At 41.8% G+C, this 21,379-nt stretch overlaps 1 protein-coding gene across 1 annotated transcript in view; it reads left to right on the top strand.

The window, feature by feature from the left end:
* The window catches only part of CCDC141 (coiled-coil domain containing 141), a gene marked incomplete at both ends in the record, with an annotated part of 162,870 nt that overhangs the window by 52,674 nt on the left and 88,817 nt on the right, over window positions 1-21,379 (top strand). The window contains one exon of the mRNA XM_080928184.1: window positions 9,079-9,195. Coding sequence (XP_080784310.1) covers window positions 9,079-9,195 — 117 coding nt within the window. The remainder of the gene's footprint in view (window positions 1-9,078; window positions 9,196-21,379) is intronic.

The raw sequence follows: 21,379 nt of genomic DNA, 5'->3' as shown, positions 1-21,379 counted from the left end.
GCTAATATGATTATTGTGTAAGACTAAACAGTGCTTGAATATAACTCACTGCTGGGTAAGATAGTTATTGCCTTAAATATAAAGTTAGACTTGTGTTCTTAAAACAGTCCACAGTGCGTTTTCTCTAGCTAACTGCAGTCCAGCGGCAAGAGCAATTAATAATAACTATTTTACATGCTTATAAGAACACACATCCTTGGGCCAGCCTGCTAGGTGGGTTTAAATTATGGCTCCACCATTTATCAACTGAATAACCGAGCCATTATTTAAATTCTATGAAATTCTATTATCTCTAAAAATGTCTATAATAACATTAATGGTCTGGAGTCTTATTAGGATAACCAAGTCAGTTTTTATACGTCCAGTAGTAACTGCTGTATCAGTACAGCGCTTTTTGTCCTTGTACCTTTGAGGGAGAGTGTAGGTCCAACATAAGACACATAAGACCGGTACTGCTCAGAGCAGATGAACATTGGTCTTGGATTGAAGGCCAATCTTATTACTTATATTGGAGCCATAAAAGTAAGGTCAAATGAGCAACTTTTATAATCTTAATGTTCATATTCATTGATGGGCACTCAGTTTTTTAAGAGGCAGTATTTTCCTAGCTTATTACATACTAATTTTCATGTGTTGGAAGTGTGGGGAGCACTTCCCACTCAGATGATGGCGGTAAGCATTTGGTATATGGTCTACCCATTTTGGACTTTCATTCCAGCACAAGTCTAGTCATGTTTATATACATACATACATATATATATATATATATATATATATATCTGTCAGAAAAAATAAGCAAAACCTAAGGAGCTTATATTGTATATAATACTATATTGTAATATAGCTTTTATGAATTTAACCAAATAATAGACATATCCTCTGGTCAAGAGAAGAATAAGAAATTTGATGAATCTATAATATTGATTGTAGTATAACTTAAACCATGTCTCATTGGTAAAGAGTCAGAGCCTCTCCAGTTTCTCGGTGCTATAAAAGTTTAAGTGTGCACTGTTGATTGCTATCAGTCTAAGTAGACATTAATATGGTCTCCACAAAGCTTAACCTGTTCTGTACATAGCTCTGTAGATGACATAGAGCTGTACTTGGCAGCACAGACACCAGATTGAGATTGTTAGGGAGTTCAGGAGAAGGACGTGATATTCCTGTGCCGTGTACCCAATAATCCTGGAACATGGTGGCAACACACGTCACGAGAGGCTTGTCCACCCTGGGCTTGTTTTATGGAACATAAGGACTGTGAAGAGATGCATTCTTAACGCCGCAGCTCTGTTGATCATTCTAGCCACCTAAGAAACAGGGAAAGGACCTGACTAGTGAGAACAAAGACTATGGATGTCTGACCATGGAGGAATCTCCCCTGAGGAGAGACAGTTGATACTTTCATGACTCTGGGTGCTTGTAGCCTGATGCTTTTGAAAAGGTCAGTTAGTTCTCTTTGGGGGAAGGAAGTTAAAGGATAGGCATGATAGCAACCAGAGATGTTCATTACTTATAAAGGAGAGTGAGTGAAAATGAATTCTTTTTCTGTCTTATTTGGGATGTGATCGTCTGCAAAGCACAGTCCCTGGGCATCCACCTTTATCATAAGTAAGACAATGTACACGTGCTTCCCACGGACAGGCGAGCAACCTGCCCTTTCTTTTCAGCCATAGCAGCATCTTAGTTCGCAGATAATCTGCCTCATTAATGAAAATCAGAAGCAGCATGGAGTATTTTGTGCATAATTAATTATCTTGGCAAGAAGATTTATGAATGTAATTTTTCTCAATTGTTCCAATCAGGCATAAGCGAGGCAAACAAATACACTAAAACTAAGTTATTCACGGCTTCTTTATGGAAGGCAATGTCAAGGGCATCGAGAAGGATTAAGATGGGGGACAGGGGCTCTGCTTTTTCCACCCAGGGCACACCTATATATATTTGTGCATGTTTTTACAAGGAGGAGAGACTAACAGAATTCATGGGAAGGCCTTATGGTTCATAATTTGAGGAGAGCGCAGCCATTTTTGGATACTATGTTCCCTATCAGCTGCCAATTACGCATCCGAGACGCCCTGAAGATGTAGCTCTGATGCATGTAATCTTGTGCCCATGAGGCATCTGCCAAGCTCGTTTGTGTACGAACACTCACTTGTGCTTCTTTGTGTGTTTTCTGGTACAGGCCGCTGCTTTTTTGTTTACTTAAGAGTCTGAATGAATGGCCAACATTAAGTTAATAAGAGACAGCTTAGGCAGGGTTAAAAAGCTTACAAAATTCTTCTTTAAATACATTTTTCTGGGCAGGAGAGATGGCTCAGTGATTAAGAGCACTGTCTGTTCCTCCAGAGGTCCTGAGTTCAATTCCCAGCAGCCACATGGTGGCTCACAACCATCTGTAACGGGATCTGATGCCCTCTTCTGGTGTGTCTGAAGACAGAGACAGTGTACTCACATACATAAAATAGATAAGTAAATTTTAAAAATACATTTTTCTAATACTGTCTGCTGTAAGGCAAACGTAGAGGGGAGTGGGGGAGAGCTATAATTTGCTTGTCGATATTGGAATCTGGGGGTTTGGTCCAGTAACAGACATAAATAACAATCCATATGTATTTTAAAACCTACCATAGTATTTTATTTTGGCACATTGGCCCTGTCTGGAATTCTTTTTTAAATTCCTTGTTAGCAGGAAATGCAAAGAATCTTAATGTTAATAGAAGCCCAGAGTTCTGAAAGCAATAGACATTTGCTGGTTAGAACGTTGATTATCATTGCTTCAGGCTGGTCAAGAATGTAAATAACACTTTTTTGAGTGTGTATATTTTCCATGGGGGATGTTCTTCTAACAACTAGGGTTAGAACCAAAGCTGTATATGAAATCCACCAAGTTGTCCAGCTTAGGAGTAGGGATGGTGAGGTAAGAGAGTCAAGCTGTGGTCTCAGTCCTTGTGTCTGTCTCTCTCTCCACACTGGGGTATATTGGTCCAGATTTCCAGGGTCCTAAGAGTGTGTCTTAGTTAGGGTTTCTATTGCTGTGACAAACACCATGAGTAAAAACAACGTGGGGAGAAAGGGGTTTATTTGGCTTCCACTCCCATATCACTATTCATCATTGAAATAAATCAGGGCAGGAACTCAAAAGATGGTAGGAAGCTGGAGGCAGGAGCTGATGCAGAGGCCACGGAAAGGAGCTGCTTACTCCTCATGGCTTGCTCAGCCCCTGCTGCAGAACCCAGGAATGGTACTGCCTAAAGATGGGCCGGGACCTCTTCCTATCAATCACTAATTAATAAAATGCCCTATAGGCATGCCTGTAAGAAAGAAGGCATTTTCTTAAATGGGGTTCCCTCTTCTCAGATGGTGTTAGCTACTGTCAAGTTGACATGAATGATCCAGCACAAAGTAGAACTGAGTTGTGTCTGGAATACTGTGCCTTGGGTACCTTTGGCACCGTGATTCATATTATATAGGACTCTATCCTCTTTCTTGAATAAAGAGATTTTTTTTTTTTCCATTGCTCTGAATTCCCCCCACAATGACCTAGAGGTATTACTGAAATAAAATTTAGGTTTAGAGACCTTTTATTCAGGAGACTTTGGAGCTTTCTGCTCTCAAGTGGGTGTAGTTAAAGAGCCTACCCTAAAACAAAAACAAAAGCAATCCCACAAGTCAATGGCAATATCGTAAAGGAGAGGGCTCTTAGTAGCATTATGTTTGGAATAAAGATGCCAGAGGACATTATATGCTAACATTAAACAGAATAATTAAGTAGATTGCCCTTTAATGTAACTTTTAGATAGGAAGATTATCTGTGAGGGTATTTATAAAAGTAACCAGTTTTTCTCATGACAAACTGTTCCAGCTGCCTGCCACCTGTCACCTGATGCTTAGGATTTGAGAACCTGGGGAGATATTGATACTTTCCTGCTGGCTTCAGTAACTTGAGAAAGGCTTCCAAATTCTGCAAAAGAATGTGACCCTTGTCCTCCTCAGACTTGAAACTAGGCCCCCAGATAACAGGCTAAAAATTGTATCAATCCGAAAATGTTTCTAAAAATAGAAACTCAGCACAAAATTTCGACAATATTAAAAGACAACTTTGCAACAAATCTAGTTTGTAACTTCATAATTGGCTTCACTGAGATTCCATAACCAGGCACAACTGGGACAAATTGGTTTAGACTGTCCCATTCTGCTTCGTGGTTAGGTTTTATTTATGGCCAAGGACAAAGGTGGCCTGGGCAAAAAGCAAGTCTCTTCTACAGAGATGTCCGGACTGATTACTCATAACTGTCTTCTTTGAAGGTGGTTGAATGGTTGGCTTCTTGAGGCTGGCTGAAACACCATCCCTTGTGAGAAGTGTAGGTCAGTCTGTTTGCACATCCAGCTACGATCCTCTGTGTATTTTGAAGCCAGTGTAGACCAGATGACTGGGTTGCACAGCAATAATCCAGCTCCCAAGTCCTGTGGCACAGAATCGGCCCTCTGACCCTGCCGCCTCGTCTCCTGTATTCCCACCTGATGTGGCAGGTGGGCTTCTCAAGTTGCTTATCGCCTCGTTAAACACACAGCACATTTGACCAGATTGCCCAATGCAAGATAAAGACTACTGTTTGCTCTGCTCTGAGCAAAAGAAAGACGAATCAAAGTAGACAATTGGAATTGTGAGGCCAGCTGTAATTGCAAACATGTTGGTGTTTATGGTAATTGGATGGAACACGGTCAAAAACGCTTGGGCCAAGGAAGATAAAAAACAAAACAAAACAAAACAAAACAAAAAAAAAAACCATAGAAAACCTGATTTATTAATAAATAAATAATAAAAAGCCCTTTTTATTCTTTGCCAAGTTCTTTCTTTCTTTCTTTTCTTTCTCTCTCTCTCTCTCTCTCTCTCTCTCTCTCTCTTCCTTTCTTCCTTTCCTTCTTTTTTTATTTTTTCTTTTTTTCTGAACAGTAGCTGGTTCTGTGGCAAGAACTACTCTATACAGGAAGAAAAAATCAAAGTAATTTGAAGAGATTATTTTTTAAATGTTTGTTAAGATGGTTAGAATGCTTTTTTTTTCCTCTTAACTTTCCTCACCTAGAATAGTTATAAATAAAGGTAAAAACTAAACCTCATTTCGGTTTCTAGAACAGATTGCAGAAAAGAGAAACAGGTTACTCGTGGCAGTCTGGGGCAGGACGTCTGGCTTCCACAGCCCTTCACCTTTTTTGCTTCCAGACTTTTCATCTTTGACCTTCACAGGACATCTCCTGCTTCTATGTCTGTGTGTTTTAGATACTGTGCATCCTTTGCAAAAATAGAATTCTCAGTTTCCTGCTGTCGGCCACCTCTGCCCGAGGCTGCGTTCTGACCACTTGACTCAAATGCTTCCACTTTCTTCTCTAACTGCAGCTTCTATTGAGCCCCCGACGGTGCTGCAGCCTTGCCGATACATTTTTAATTTTAAAAGTGTTCACAGACATGGATTCCCCCAGAATCCACTGTTTTAATAGACAGGTGTGATGGGAAGAGAGATCAATACTACACTAGGAAGCATGGAATCCATCCAGGGCATCGCTGACCCCGACCCTCCTTGCTGGCTGCATGAACGTGGGCAACCCTCATTGGTTGTCTCGGTTGCAGGAAGAGGATGGACAATGGCTGAGGTCACAATATAAGTGCCTCTGAGAAGCTCACCATCCCCTTCTCTTCGTTTATTTCTTTCAGTGGGTGTGGTCAAGGTAGACTGTTCAGTTGATACGCCCTTCCTTGTCCAAGGCTAGCACACAGCAGTCTTCAACTTCCTGCTGAGTTCTTAGTCTGCTTCCCCCCTGCTAGTGGCTCTTCCCCTGAGCCGTGCAAGTCTACCTACCTACTTGGCAGCTTTTTTTCTGCCAGTCTTCCTAAACTTTAGCAATAATGCTTGAGTTTTATTAACATCCCAATCTTTTTTCCCTTTCTCCCTCCACTCTTCCCTCCTTCCTTCCCTCCTTTCCTCCCTTCTTTTTTTCTTTCTTCCTTTCTTCTTTGTATCTTTATTGACCTGCTTCTGTCTTTACCCTCCAGTGGATGCCTAAGCCACCCAAAAGATCTGTCCCATATTTTCTCTGACTCAGTCCCGTCTCCTCTAAAGAACTGGAAGTCATGTCAACCAACAGAGTGATTCTAAGTACATGAGTTCAGTCAGGGTGCATGGTGGGGACCGAGAAAGGCAAGGGAAAGTTTTCATCCCCCCCCCACCTTACGGATGGACACACAGAACCAATTTCCAGCCACTTCTCTGAATGGTTTTTGGTTCTCTCTTCCTCCCTACACTCCTCCTTTTGTGGCACTATTCTGCAGAAGTGTCCACGGGCTGGACTCATCACTCAAGCCTTTGGACAGCAACTGATGCAGTTTAAAGGCTTATACAAAGCACCCTTGGAATATCTGTGCAGCTGTCTGTGGTGACGACTCTTGGGATGCAGTGGCTGGCTGACTGGGTATCAGAGTATAGTGGTGGATACTCTTGTGGTTATCTACAATGTCTTATTTTAGCCCGAGAAGGGCCCCAGCCCATCTGTGGGCATCTCACAGCACAGGTGGTAACCCTGATCTGTGGGGCCACCCATGTGTCCGAATGCCTTGTGAGAAGATGTGACAGGCGTGATCTACTTACTCCAAGAATTTATACCAATTTGTGTTTCTTCCTGAAGTGTATCGGGTCAGGAAAAAAAAATGTGTAGATCTAGGGAAGTCATATGTCTCGAAAGGCAGGATGAAAGATACTGAATGCCACCATAGTTTTCTACCTCCAAAGTGTTGCTCACTGGAGTAGCAGCTTGTGGAGGGTGGAATAGTGTCAGCAAGTTCTACAGGAGGACGTCAGTCAACACCGTTTAAAACTCAAAACAAGGTGTTGCAACAGAGCAGACCTCCAACCCCAGTACTTGGGGAGCAGAGGAAGGCAGAGCTCTGTGAGGTGGAAGCCCACCTGGTCTGTGTGCCAAGATCCCAGCCAGCTAGAGCTATGTGGTAAGATCCCATATCAAAAGAAAAAAAAATCACAGAATCTCCCTCCCTCCCTCCCATCTAGGTTTCATCACTTCTGATGTGTCCGAGATGCAAATTTTTGACTCCCAAATTAAATAGGATTGTCTGACGCTTCAAGCTTTTCACCTGTTTAGGGAGATTAACAAACACCTGCTTCCTCCTTGGTTTCATTCACTCAGCGTCCATATTAGCTGGCCCACAATAAAACATTCTCATGTCTGCCCCCACCCCAACTTTAGCTAGGAATAGAAACCGCTTGCTTCTAGCCCTCAACAGCTACGGAATCTCCCCAGGTTAGGTGTGCTCATGCTCTCTGAGGAAAACCCCCATGTCACCCTTCCAATCATGTTTTTGTGAGCACTCACTTGTACTGTTGGAAGGGATTATTTTATAGAAAAGTAAATTTTAGCGCTCTTCATTAAGTGCCCTCTGTGGGTTCTTGTATGTACGCTGTACTTATCTAGTTCTAATCGGATACCAGAAAAAAATGACTTCAAAGAGTTATAAATATATAAGAAACACTATGTAAGTTTATATAGTGTGAAACATATATCACATACTTTACCAACATTACGAAGAAGGTGAATTTCATGTAAGAGTAGCTAAAGGGTAAATGTGAGGAGTATTGTTGTTGTTTTTGGTTTATGTTGCGCTGATAAAGAGCTAACATTTAGAAACTTTGTTGCTCTATAACATATCTCCTGTTCTGTGCTGGGAAAGGATGAGTCACTTCAGACCGTCTGCTTTCAAGCTCAGCTGCCACACAAGCTCCCTAGTGGCCCACAGGCATCTCTTTGAGGCATATTTTCAGTTTGGAACTTTCGACCTGAAACCTTTCCTCAGCCTCCTGCTTTGTGTATCCCTTCCTGTTACCAGAGCTGGAAGAAAGCCCGTGACTGGGCAGACAAGATGACTAAGGCCTCAGAAAGACGCAGCATGGCTCTTGGCTATGCCCACCATTTTGAGGAGGCTGCCAATTTTCATCTTTGAGGTTGGCAGCAATATCCCCAGACAATGGGGCTGGAAGACTGTGGGTTACAGGACCATGGCAGGCACAGCGGAAGAGCACGGATTTTGGAATTATGTACACTTGGGGCAGATCTTTCTTCTGCTGTTACCATCTGTCTCTAGATAAACTGCTTCGGCTCTCCAAATTCATTTATTTCTTCTGTTTGTATGACTGTATTGCTCTTGTGGCCTTACTGAGAAAAACGAAGATGACACTCTCCAACCAATGAGCAACATATCTAGTTTATAGTGCAGTCTCTCATGGATTAGTCATTCTGATATGATTCAGGGACAGTACTATACAAAAGCAGATGGCACAAAGCTAGCTGCAATGCATTGTATGGATAGAAAGGTTCTTGTGTTCAGGAGTCTTAAGTCAGGAGTCTCACATCAAGTTATAATGTCTCACTAGGAATGCACTGTGACAGTCTTAATGGAGAATGCTTCTTCGGCTGTTGTGACGCTGTGTGCCCTGTGTCATGAGTCAACTGTGCACGTATCTGGTGTCTGAGTCCTGTTTCTACAAAGTCAGTGGATTTTGACAACTGTTCCATCTCGTCTCTCAATACAGATTTCCACCAGTTACTGCAAATAAAATACGTTTGCATTTTCCTTCTGTTTACTAGAGAATATGATTCTACATACGCTGTTCAGTGTCTTTAACTAAGTCTGTGTAACTATATCCAGATTCACATTTATATAGAGAAAGAACGGTGTATTTGAAAAGGAAGCAAGATGTATGGGCCGCATAGGAATGCACTGTTGCTTTCCGAAAAGATGCTGACTCACTTCTTCATGCCTTATAATCCTGAGCTGCTAAGTGAGACGGTCCCTGTACTTTTTTCTGATTTATTTCATCTATTTTCTCCTAAGCATCGAGAGGCTGAAATAAAGAGGGCACTAAAGACCTGGAAGATATTACCATCCTATATAAATTAGTGTACGTGAAAGAGATTGAAGTACTCTGTTTTGAAAGGTAGCAGTACTGTGTCTGAGTTTAACTCCTCTAGCCCAGACATTTAAATGTTGATCTTTTCTTCTCACCTCTTTTCCAGGTTTCTTGTTGGTTTCAGAAAGCAATAAGAGATCTGCAGGAACAGAGTCTGGGTTCATCGCTTTCAGACAACCAAGAGCTAATGTGTAAGCACGAGGATCTGGCAGTCAAAGCAAAGGTAAAAAGATATATTGTAGTACGTGGGAAATGCCAACAGGATTGCTCCGGAAATGTGTGTGAATCTTTTACAGGGGACAAAAAATGAATAAGCCACTTTTGGCATAGAAATGCTACTGCCCAGTAACTTTTAGAGTAACAGTAAGACAACAGCTTGTGCACACACACCCTCATTCACACACATTCATTCACACATACACTCATTCACACACACTCATTCACACACACTCATTCACACACACACACTCATTCACACACACACATTCATTCACACACATACACTCATTCACACACATACACTCATTCACACACACACTCACCTGTCACAATTATTGTTTACTCTGAGTATGAGAGATGCCTTATTTAAGAGATCACAAACCCCTAAGAAGTCTATCTTTTTTAATGACTTGACTGAAACAAACAAATCAGAGGCTTGAGTATTGAGAGTTTCTTCATCGAAGTTACATCTTATCCCAGGCAGAGGTGGAACTAGATTCTGTCTAATCCAAGGTCCCAGCTCTTCCGTATCAGGCTCCACTGTATTTCTGCAGAATGGATCTTGGCTGGTGCGACAGTTTTGTCTGCTTGTTTTCTGCACACTGCACTGTCTCCGGTTTCCAGGCTTGCTCCCTGCTCTCATCTTCATCCCCGCTCCCTCACTTGCTTCACATTCCTCTGTTTTGCAAGACATTGGCTCCCAGCCAGGCATCTCTTGCAGGTGGTCTCTAGAGACCTAGAGCGTATTTTGGTGACCGAGCTCAGGGAATTACACCTAGAACATCGTAGGTGGTTAGTAGTTACAGGTCAGAAGTAATGGACGTACTGAAACACTTGTTAGTTGGTGACTGAAAGCAAGGAAGACCAACCATATACTCATCTGACACTTGATAGAAGGCTTGTGGGGACAGACTGTATTTAATTAGGGTTAAATATTCCAAGGATATGGTTTTCTTAGTTTTACGGTACCTTCTTGCTGTGGTTGAATGCCGCAAGTATATTGTAGGTCTTCAAAGGCCGAGTCTCAATGGCTAAGTGATTGTTAAAACATACAACTATGAAAGAAAATCTACCCTATAATAACTGCTCATTTAAAATATTTTCAGCTTTATTTGCATGTTAAGGTTTTTCATTGAATTAATATAGTGATCTATTCTATATGTATCAAACTCATAGTTTCTCAGTTAGAATGAACCAGGAATGATTCAACTTGCAGAGGATAGCTACTTTCAAAAACACAGTAACAAAGACAACAGCTCACATAAGTTAGAGTTCCTTGTATTTCAGTGACTGTGCGTATGAAGCTATGAGAGTTGTTTACACTTAAAGATTTGTTCACATATGACTTTGGTTCTAGGAGTGCTCTGTGTCTGGGGTTCACAGTTCACATCTGAAACTATGGAGTGTATAAAAAGAAAAGGCCATGAGCTTGCTATGTAAGAAACATAGATGAACACATTTGTTTCTCTTCACGATGTCAGAAATATTTAAATAGGACAAGCTGCAACAATCTCAAAGGCAGCAGTTTGCCAGATATTTCCACTTTCCTAGAAAGCTATGGTGGAGGTGAATATTCTAATTTAATTACTAACGTGAACTCAGGTCACATCATACTATACATCACATTACGCGCGCGCACGCACACACACATACACTGTACTGGCTGGTTCTGTTTCAACTTGACACAAGCTGGAGTCATCACAGAGAAAGGAGCCTCAGCTGAGGAAATGCCTCCATGAGATCCAGCTGTAAGGCATTTTCTCAACTAGTGATCAAGGGGGAGGGCCCAGCCCATTGTGGGTGGTGCCATCCCTGGGCTGGTAGACCTGGGTTCTATAAGAAAGCAGGCTGAGCAAGCCAGGGAAGCAATCCAGTAAGCAACATCCCTCCATGGCCTCTGCATCAGCTCCTGCTTCCTGACCTGCTTGGGTTCCAGTCCTGACTTCCTTTGGTGATGAACAGCAATGTGGAAGTGTAAGCTGAATAAACCCTTTCCTCCCCAACTTGCTTCTTGGTAGTAATGTTTTGTGCAGGAAGAGAAACCCTGACTAAGACACAAAGACAGACAGACAGACACACACACACACACACACACACACACACACAGAGAGAGAGAGAGAGAGAGAGAGAGAGAGAGAGAGAGAGAGAGAGAGAGAGAGAGAGAGGAGAAGCTGTGCTAGCTGAGTGAAGCCACTGCAAAGCCACATGATTGAAAGAGAAGCTATAGAGCTGAGTCCAGCTTCTGAGCTAAAAGGTCAGGACTGGTTCTAGACGAAGGAATGGGTGGCTGAATGGATGGCAGGTGAAGGCAAGTGATCATCATGTCAGACAGAAGAAGATCTGAGTAGAGCGTGTCTACAAGCTGAGTGGAAACCCGTGGGACAGCTGAGAGTTCTACACTATGGCCAGCTGTGAGTTTTCAATTAGCCATCATCCGCTGCACTAAGAGCCTTTTGTGAAGAGGTCTGATAACTCCACCAGTCTGTAGGTAGTAAGATACAACTCTAGAGGGAGGCTTCACACTCTACCATGCTATAAAATATTAGTAGGACGTTATCCTTGTAAGCTCCCCCACAATAAATAAAATCTGGTTTTCCTTCCTCCTTTTTTTAATTAATAAAAAGAGGCCTAGGCCATAAGCTTTGGCTCATTTCCCCAGCTAGCTTGGAAGTTTTTTTAACCCATTTGAACTAGTCTGTGCCTTTCACATGGTTGGTTACCTCTCCTCAGCTTCATGCACCAAAGTCCAGGGCGAATCTCCTCTGTGTTCTTTCCTGAGGTCATCTGTGTGGCTGGATACCTCTGCTCAACTCCCATACTCCTGACCTCCTCTCTGTTCCTGTGTGACTCTCTTGGGCCTCTCATTGTTTCCCAGAATCCTTTCTTCCTGCCAGTGTCCCACCTCCTAGTTCCTGCCTTAGCTCATTGACCATAGGCTTTCTTATTGACAGGTGTTGCCTATAAGAGATCTCTCTATACGCCTCAACCCTGGGCTCTTGACCAAATTCACAATACCAGGCATGTGCTTCTTCTTACAAAATTGGCCTTAAATCCAACCAGAAAGTGGTTGGTTACCCCCATAATGTTCATACCAGTATTGCACCCATAGGCATGTCTTAGCACATGCACCATTTATTGCAGTTCACAGGACTCACAGCTTGGTAAGACTTGATGGCCCAACTCAGCAGCCTGCATAGCACCTTTCAGTACATCCAAATCAAGAATTCTTCCCAGGATATTTACTGTTTGAAAGTCCACGTTATTCTATCCCAGACAGTCCCACGCCCCTGACGCCGCTGTGTTACTTTTCCTAGAGAGACACAAGTCCATCTGGGTGATCTGTGAACGTATGGGGATTTCTTACAGTATCATGAGTGAGGACTAGTTACAGGTACATCACTGTGTGTGTGTGTGTGTGTGTGTGTGTGTGTGTGTGTGTGTATCCCAGTCAACCTTCTACTTCCTATTTCCTTTTACATACCCAGCTCAATACCCAGCTGTGGAAGAATTAAACGCAGCCCGAGAGAGGTATCAGGATGCGTGGCTGGGGTCTCAGGTGAGGGTCTTATGATCTTCTCTCTCCTATGAGGCCTGATCTCACCAGGGACTCCTTTGTCTAGTCACAGCCACTCTGGTTTTACATGGCAATAGTTCTGACACGGTTGGAGGATTGAATCCCAGTAGACTTAACCTTTCTAGGGCTCCCAGTTGAAGGGACCACAACTCTTAGTCGCTTTTTCATGCTCCCTGTTGCCTTACCCAAATTGCTGGTCCTACAGAAAGGACCAGCTCTCCAGTGTGTGATGCCCAGAGAAAAATGAAACCATGAAGGCTTGCCTGAACAAGTTTATGGAGGATGCTATCTTGGCGATGCCAGTGCATGTAGCCAAGTGTGCAACCGTCTAAGTGGGCCAGAGAAGTCACGACGGTCAGCTGACTACAGGGGAGCTCTGTGTACAGAGTTAGGTGCGCTTGGGGGCTTTTGTCACTTGGAGATTTTCCTCAGTCACTTGGACGATCTTCCATTTTAAAAGACGGTATATAAAAGAGAACCATTGAAGCAGAATGTCCCTAGTTCTGATCTGATTCTTCCTCGCCCTTACTCCTGACTAGCCTAAGTTCAGGGGCTATGTATGGTGCTGCGATAGACTGTATTTATCTATATCAAAGACCAAAATGAAAGTACACTGGGTACAGGTTGCTTCTCCAATGCCTTACTTTCATAGGCACCTGGAAAAGAGGAAACGTAGGAATTCTGCAGAAAATACTTGTGCAAACAACGACCTGTAAGAAGTAGTCCCAAACTGTTGTTTGCTTTTCCATCCTTCGGCCAGACTTTCAGATGGTTTTCAATAATCTCATTCCTTTGAGAAAAGATTCAATTTTTATATGTCCCAAATAGGATGCAGCACACTGTATTCTGGACTCTTGTTTGTGCACAGCATGTGGAGAGGAGTGGGAAGTCACTTTCAAAGAGAATTGATCAGAAACAAGGCATCAGGTGGGGGGGTCATTTACTGAAACTCACGGAAGAAATCAGGTTTACGGGACCCATGCTTCTCACAGCGAGACTGGCCAGCAAATCTTTTTGAAATACGCTGCAAAAATGTCTCAATTGTTTCTTGCTGGAATACATTCAAATGAAGAAATGGGGTAACTGCCACAGCTCTTGGTTAGGTTTTGGGGGGTATTGAAATAATTGAGTTGAACCTCAAAATCTGAGTGGTTGTTTGAGCTATACCATCTCTACTTAGTGTAGAATTTTCTATCATGTATATAACCAAAAAGGGAATAGCAAATGCAGATGCTTTTAAATCCTCCTTGGATGGCACCATAAGTCAACTTAATGTCCTAAGGCCTAATTGCAACTTTAGAGGTCAGAATTAGTTACATGTCCCAATCTGGGCTCCCACAGTGTCAACCCCCCATTCAGTTCAGCCCCTTGCAGTTGGTGCTGTGCAGAGTATTGGGGCTCAGGCTGCCGGCCACTCACAGAGTCCTGAGAGATGCCGGGAGACTGTTGACATCTGGATCTCATGGCCAGAGAATCTGTGTAGTTGTTCGGGAACATAAGGCTTAAAAACATAAAGATAGAAACGACTCACTGTCAAGCTTAAAATATTAGAGCTTTAAATTTAAAAAACACAAAACAAAACAACAACAGACTTGGGAGCTCTTCTAAATCCTGAAAGGTCTCAGGGACTGCAGAGGCGGCTCAGTGGTTAAGAACACTTACTTCTCTTGCAGAGGACTGGGGTCCAGTTGCCAGCACCCACTTGGCAACTTATACCTGTTGGTGACTAGTTCCAGGATGTCCAGTGCCACGTTCTTCCATTGCACTTATGTGATGCACATACATGTATTATATACATGCAGGCAAAATACCATACACCCATCTACGTAAAATCAAAATAAACAAAACCTTAAAAAGAAAACTTCAAAGATCTGGCATCCTCAAGTTCGACATTCCACACAGCTGTAAAAGGTTTTGGTGTGGGTCCAGTATTACATGTTTCTTGTTTTTTGTTTGTTGTTGTTTTTTCCCCCCTTTGGAAAAGGCATGCACACCCAAGGGCTTCCCATAAAACATGCCATTCCCCTTTAGTGATCAGTATGCCTCATCTTCCATTCCATTCATACCTTGTACCTGTGAGTAAGCATCAGTGGTTAAGAGCCAATGGGCAATGAGATGCCCTCCAAACAGGGAATCTGCTCCACTGTCGGGCTTGCACTCACTGCCAGCATGAGGGGAGATGAGAAAGGGAGGCTGGAAATACTCTGGGAGTCCAGTGAGAACAGAAGTGACTTCAGAGGTAGGTCCTAGTCGCTTCGGCGATGGAGGTTATTAATCTGCATTTTCTAGGAAGACTTACAGCCATGCAGTGCAAGTGTCTCTCCCAGATTTCCCATCAAACTTAGAGGCTGAGCCTGTGTGTAACAATTTTCCCATAAAGACTTATCCTCATCTAAAATACACAAGCGACTTGGAGGTCTTATTCATGCATGTCTACACTCTCATGGTTCAGATAAGTGAATAATGGTTACATTATGTATAGTTGTGCACGCGCGCACACACACACACATGTATATACACACGCATATATATGTATGTATACATAGATAGATACATGCACACACGTATATACGTATAGATAGATATATATATATGTATGGTTGTATACATACATACATATATGTAGAAAAGAACTGAAAATAGGTGCTCACACAAAATCATATACATGAATACTCACTGTAGCAGACAAAGGGTAGAAGTAACTCAGATGTATGGATAAAATAGTGTAGTATATTTACATAATAAAATATTTCACAGCCCTAAAGCAAATGAAGTATTACACCACAGTGAGAATAGGCCTGGGAGAAGACAAACAGAAAAGGCCAGTTTGTGAGCATTCATTTATGTAATACGTAGAGAAGAAGGAAATCCTTAGAGACAGAAAACAAATCAGTGGTTGGCTAGGCTTTGGGGAGGAGGGCATATTGACTGCTTAATGGGCCTATTTGTCCTTTGGGGGCCATGGAAATTATCTGTGACACATAACATTGTAAACTTACTAAATGTCACTAAGGGTAAATTTTATAATCCTTTTATTTATTTTACTGTTGTTAAGAATCCATATGTCAAGCATTTTGCTGAACATGGTTGTATATGAACACATTTAATCCTTAAAACCACCAGAGAAGTAGGCAGCAATTACTGTCCCGCATTTACAAAATAAAATAAAACTGGGTCTAGTTTTTGTTTTGTTTTGTTTGTTTGTTTTAGAGCCTGTAATGGCACCAGAAATATGTAGAGTTGTTTAACTTTATCTTTATGTCTTATACTTTTTCCAATAAGAAGAAATATATATGTACCCACATACTATGTATGGTGTTATTTTTTTTTATGGTGTTAATTTTCGGTGGTTAGTTTTGTGTATTTTTCTTCACAAAATAAAACTGTATTGTTCAATTATAAAGACAGAATGAGAGAGATATTATAAAGAGGTACTTCTTGCTGTATAGGTGGTAATTATGCATACAAGTTATTCAAGCCAACTTGCAGGAATCTCTACTTTCTTGTCTTATAGTAGAAAGCTTCAAGGTTGACTTTTTCCCTTTGAATAACGTTTCTGTGGGACCACAGCCCTGGCATGTTTCACACGATATTCTAATGATATTCTAATGATATTATTTATAGGGACTTGGGGTCATGATCACAGAGCTAGTTTGTGAAGTCAACCACAACTGGAAAATATTTTTCAATTACTTGGAAAACCAGACCAGCTGATGACTCATGGAAGCTGGTCTTAACCTTGAAGCTGAATGTGAATACTACTGTATCAAAACATGGGAGGTGGTATGACTATGAGAACCATAAAGACCATGTGTACATACACACACATGTACATATGTATTATGTATGTACGTGTGTGTGTGTGCGCGCGTGTGTAGAATTGCTGTTATATGCTGTTTCTGTTGAACTCACTGGGGAGTCACTTCAGTGACTTCTACACACACCATTTTATACTCAAGGGGTCCATTGCCCAGTGTCCCCCCCAACACTTGCCAATTTTTGTTTTGTTTTATCATCCTATGTGTGGAGAACTAGTTGATGGAGACTTCTTGCAATTCTCATGTAGCTGATGACTTTGTAGCCATTTCACACGGTCATTGTCCACTGTGAACATTTCTTTGAGGAAATTTTCATATAACCCCTCTAAGCATAGCATCTTTCCATGAACAGAATCTTTTAACTTTTATAAAGTCTAATTATTTTAAATGCTGTTGCTTATGTTTTTTTGTTTTGTTTGTTTGTTTGTTTGTGCTTTGTCTGCTAAATCCAAGGTTACAAAGATTCTTGTTTATCCTCTGAAGAATGTTGTAGCTTTAGCTTGTCTATTTAGGTCAATTATTCTGTTTGGCATAGAATATGGTGTATGGTATGAGACAGGAGGTTAGCTTCATTCTTTCTCATATGGTTGTCTAGAGTCCCTGAAGTTCAGGAACTGAATAAACAATCTTGGCATCTCTTTCAGTGACTGCAGATGTTGGGGCTTCTTTCTGGATTCTGGTCAATTCCATGAATCTGTATGTCTGTTACACAGTTGTGGTAAATATTAAAAAGTTGGAACCTTTTATGCTGTGCTTGTGCAGGCTCCCCATATCTCGGGGTCACCACACTGCCCTCTCTCAGCTGTCTCCTTTTAGTCTGGAGCTTTGGCTACTGGTTGAGTCGCAGGCTACCATGTTGAAACTGCTCATCCCAGCTGCTCCTCTACCAACCGAGAACTTAGCTCACATTCTTCATACCCTGGTAAAAACATGACTCACAACCATCAACTTATCAAATAGGTTTATATGTTAAATTCCCAATCCACAAACCCTCTACACAATAAACTCACAACCGGCAGACAAAGACATAAAGACAGAAAAAGATAAATTGGCCCATAGAAACCCTTAGAAATAATCATAACAACCTCATCAAGCTAGAGATGCACTGAGATGCACATACAAGCCAGCTCCTATCTTGCCTCCATCCATCTCCGCCTCTTCTCTCTCTCTTCTACTCCTCCAGTCTCTTTCTCCACCTACTGCTCCACTGACCAACCCTGTATCACCTTAACATAAACCTACATTACACTTATGTACCACATCATTTTAATTTGAAAGAAAAAGTGAAATTTGGAAGGATAAGTTCTCTTTGTTTTTATTTCAATATTTTTAAAAGGTCATTTTGACTCTTCTGGTGGCCCTGCAACTTCATGTGACTCTTCAAGTAACTCCCTGAAGAGCCTAGCAAGATTTACTTTGTGTCTAGATATTTGGAGGAATATTACTCTCTTATTTTTTTTTTCTTTTTAAATATTTTATGGTATGGGTGTTTGTTGGCATGTATGTCTGTTTACTACATTCATTCAGGGTCCACAGAGGCAGGAAGAGGGTGTAGGATCCCCTGGAACTGGAGTTACAGATGGGTTATGTGTCACTGTGTAGATGCTGGGAAGCAAACCTAAGTCCTCTGGAAAAGCAGTCAGTGATCTTAACCACTGAGCAATCTCTCCAGCCCATAGTATTGCCATCTTCACAATATTAAATTCCTGGTTCATACTCACATGTGGCCATTATTTATGCATTTTCTGGATTTCTCCCCCCTTTTCAACACTGATAAGTGAATTCTGTGCACTAGCCTTATACCCTTTCCATTAAATTTATCCCTGACAATTTTGTTCTTTCTTGTATTACAATAATAGAATTGTCTTCTAGTTTCCTGTTCAAATTGGTCATTGCTGCTCCTTAGGAACACAGTGGATTTGGGATGGCAGTGTATTAGTTCTGGGAGGCTTTGAATATTCCAGTGGATTTTCTGTATGTAAGATCATATCTCGCAAAAGCCTCCTTTACAGTTTTCTGCATGCTCATCTGTCTAACTGGGGGTGGTGGTGGGAGATTGCTTTTGTAGAGATCTGTAGACCAAAGGTTCCCAAATTATAAGACGATCTGGGATTCCAGGCTTAGGATTTGACTACAGCAGTGTCTGCATTTGGAGCAAACTCCTATTAGGTTCTGCTGATGTGGGTCTATGAATCATACTCTGGAGGTCAAAGACAGAAAGAAAAAGCAAACAAGGAAAAAAGCAGCACCAGCAACAACAAACCAAACCAGTGAAATCAAAGACAGAGTTCCCAGAGACAGTGTGAACTGTAGCCATTGTTAGAACATGCAAGGTATAAATCTATATCTGTGTTAGACCAATACATGCTTATGAGTATTTGCCTGCATGCACATATGTGTTTCTTATGTATGGCATGACGGGTGGTTGCAAAGGTCAGAAGAAGGGATTAGATCTCCTGGAACTGGAGCTACAGATGGTTGGGAGCCATTGTGAAGGTGCTGGGAACTAAACCTAGGACCTCTGCAAGAACACCAAATGCTCTTAACCACCAAGCCATCTCCTCGGCCAAGACAATACAAATCTAAATAGATGATATAAATGATAATATAATATAAATAGTCTCTGAGTAGGGGTAAGGAGTGGGGACCAACCAGGAGGAGTTGGGGTAGAGGCAAAGCATGATCATAATGTGTTTTATGAGAGAAACTGTTATTATCCTCCATGAGCATCACTGAACTGGGACATTCAGTATCTTCCATGAGCATCACTGAACTGGGACATTCAGTATCCTCCATGAATATCACTGAACTGGGTCATTCAGTATCTTCCATGAACATCACTGAACTGGGACATTCAGTATCTTCCATGAGCATCACTGAACTGGGACATTCAGTATCTTCCATGAACATCACTGAACTGGGACATTCAGTATCTTCCATGAGCATCACTGAACTGGGACATTCAGTATCCTCCATGAATATCACTGAACTGGGTCATTCAGTATCTTCCATGAACATCACTGAACTGGGTCATTCAGTATCTTCCATGAACATCACTGAACTGGGTCATTCAGTATCTTCCATGAGCATCACTGAACTGGGACATTCAGTACAAAGGAACTACTTGTATATTTCTTCTCTGCTTCAGGAGGTGTGGGGCAATATCTAGAATTCAAGTAACCAGTTTTCAGGCCATCCAAATATCTTCTTGGTGTTCCACAAGCACGTGAAATGCTTTCTTCTCACTCCTGCATATATTAACTTAGACAGAGAAACTCATGGTTTCACTGTTGAATCTCTAGTCATTCCCTGGCGTCCTTCACTGAATATTACATAATGTGTGAAGTTATAAAAACAGATTCCTTCCTTCAGTAAATCCACATCGTATCTGATGACCGCGAAGAAAAACCTAAGAGGGGAGTAGACGCTGCTTCTTTTACACAGCTTTGTCTGCATTGAAAATCAGATCTGAACTGTCTCAAGGCAGAACTAGTTGCGTTCTCCGAACCCTAAGACACCTGCATCAATATATCTCAATCCCTCTGTCTTCATCCTAGTGAATGATTAGTTTTACTTGCCTGATTTTTAAATGAACTTCCCAATTATAAGCAGATGTCATTTTTCACAGAACATAAATTAGAAACAATTCCATCACTAAGAGTCACAAATCTGTATAAATAGTATTGAGTTTGCCAGTGAGCCTTGGGAAAATCCATAAAACAGTGAGTTTTTTTTTTTTTATTTTAATTTTAGTAACCCAATGCTTGCCTTCACTTGGGGTTAGTTTCAAGCCCAGTGAGCCATATCCTTTTAATTTCTAAGGCGAACTTGCATTTTAAGACTCCCTCAGAAATATGCTGAGTTCCAAAACTCAGAATACTGTGGTCTGAAATTGCTAGGCCGAAGCCATCATCTCTGGGACCCTCGGCTCATTCTGTTTGGCTTCTGGTTTTCTTTTTGCCTCCTCTTTGATTCTCTATCATTGGTTAATCATTAAATGGAGATTCCTATAAGGCATGGCTTCTTGTAGCTCCTCTCTTAACGGTACATAATCACACGGTAACAGTGGAATAAAGTCCACTTCCAGTGGTTGGCTGCCTGTAAAGGCATCTTCTCAGTGCTTAACACAGTCATATCCCAAACCACTGTGGCCATCTGTGTTACCGTAATGTGCGATTGGTGAGCGCCAGGTTCCCAGCCTTAAGTTTTCTTGATGTGATTTGTTCCTAGGTCCTTTATTTCACAGCATCATCCTGAGCTGCTGTCTCACAAGCTCCACTCCATTCTTTGGCTACGTGTACCATTGAGCCTAGACCCCAGTGGCTGTTATTAATTTAGTCACCATGTCTCCATGTTGCTTCAACATTCTAGAAGGTTCTAAGACAACTGGCACAGCCGTTTTGATTGGATCCACGAAAATGTTTTATTCCTATCAGCCTTGCATTTCCTTTAGTTATCACTGTCAATTCCCTGTTTCGGTTTGTATTTGTTTGTTTGTTTGTTTGTTTGTTTGTTTAATCTTGTGCATGGGTGTTTAGCCCAAATGTGTGTCTGTGTACCACATGTGTGCCTGGCATCTCAGGGAGGCTAAAAGAGAGTGTTTTCTCCCCTGGGACTAGAGTCATAGCTATGAGGTACCACATGGGTTCTGAGAGTCAAACTCAGGTGCCCAGAAGAACAGCAAGTGCCCTTAACTGCTGAGCCATGTCTGCAGCCCGACTCTTCGTTTAACCTCTCCCTTGTTTCTCAGTCATTTTTACTTCCTACCTCTTACAGGCCTCCTTTACCTTGAGCAC

This window comes from Micromys minutus (assembly GCF_963924665.1).
Source record: "Micromys minutus genome assembly, chromosome: 13".
NCBI lineage: Eukaryota > Metazoa > Chordata > Mammalia > Rodentia > Muridae > Micromys > Micromys minutus.
The sequence above is the reverse complement of the archived record's forward strand: the minus strand, read 5'-3'. Positions and strand labels throughout refer to the sequence as shown.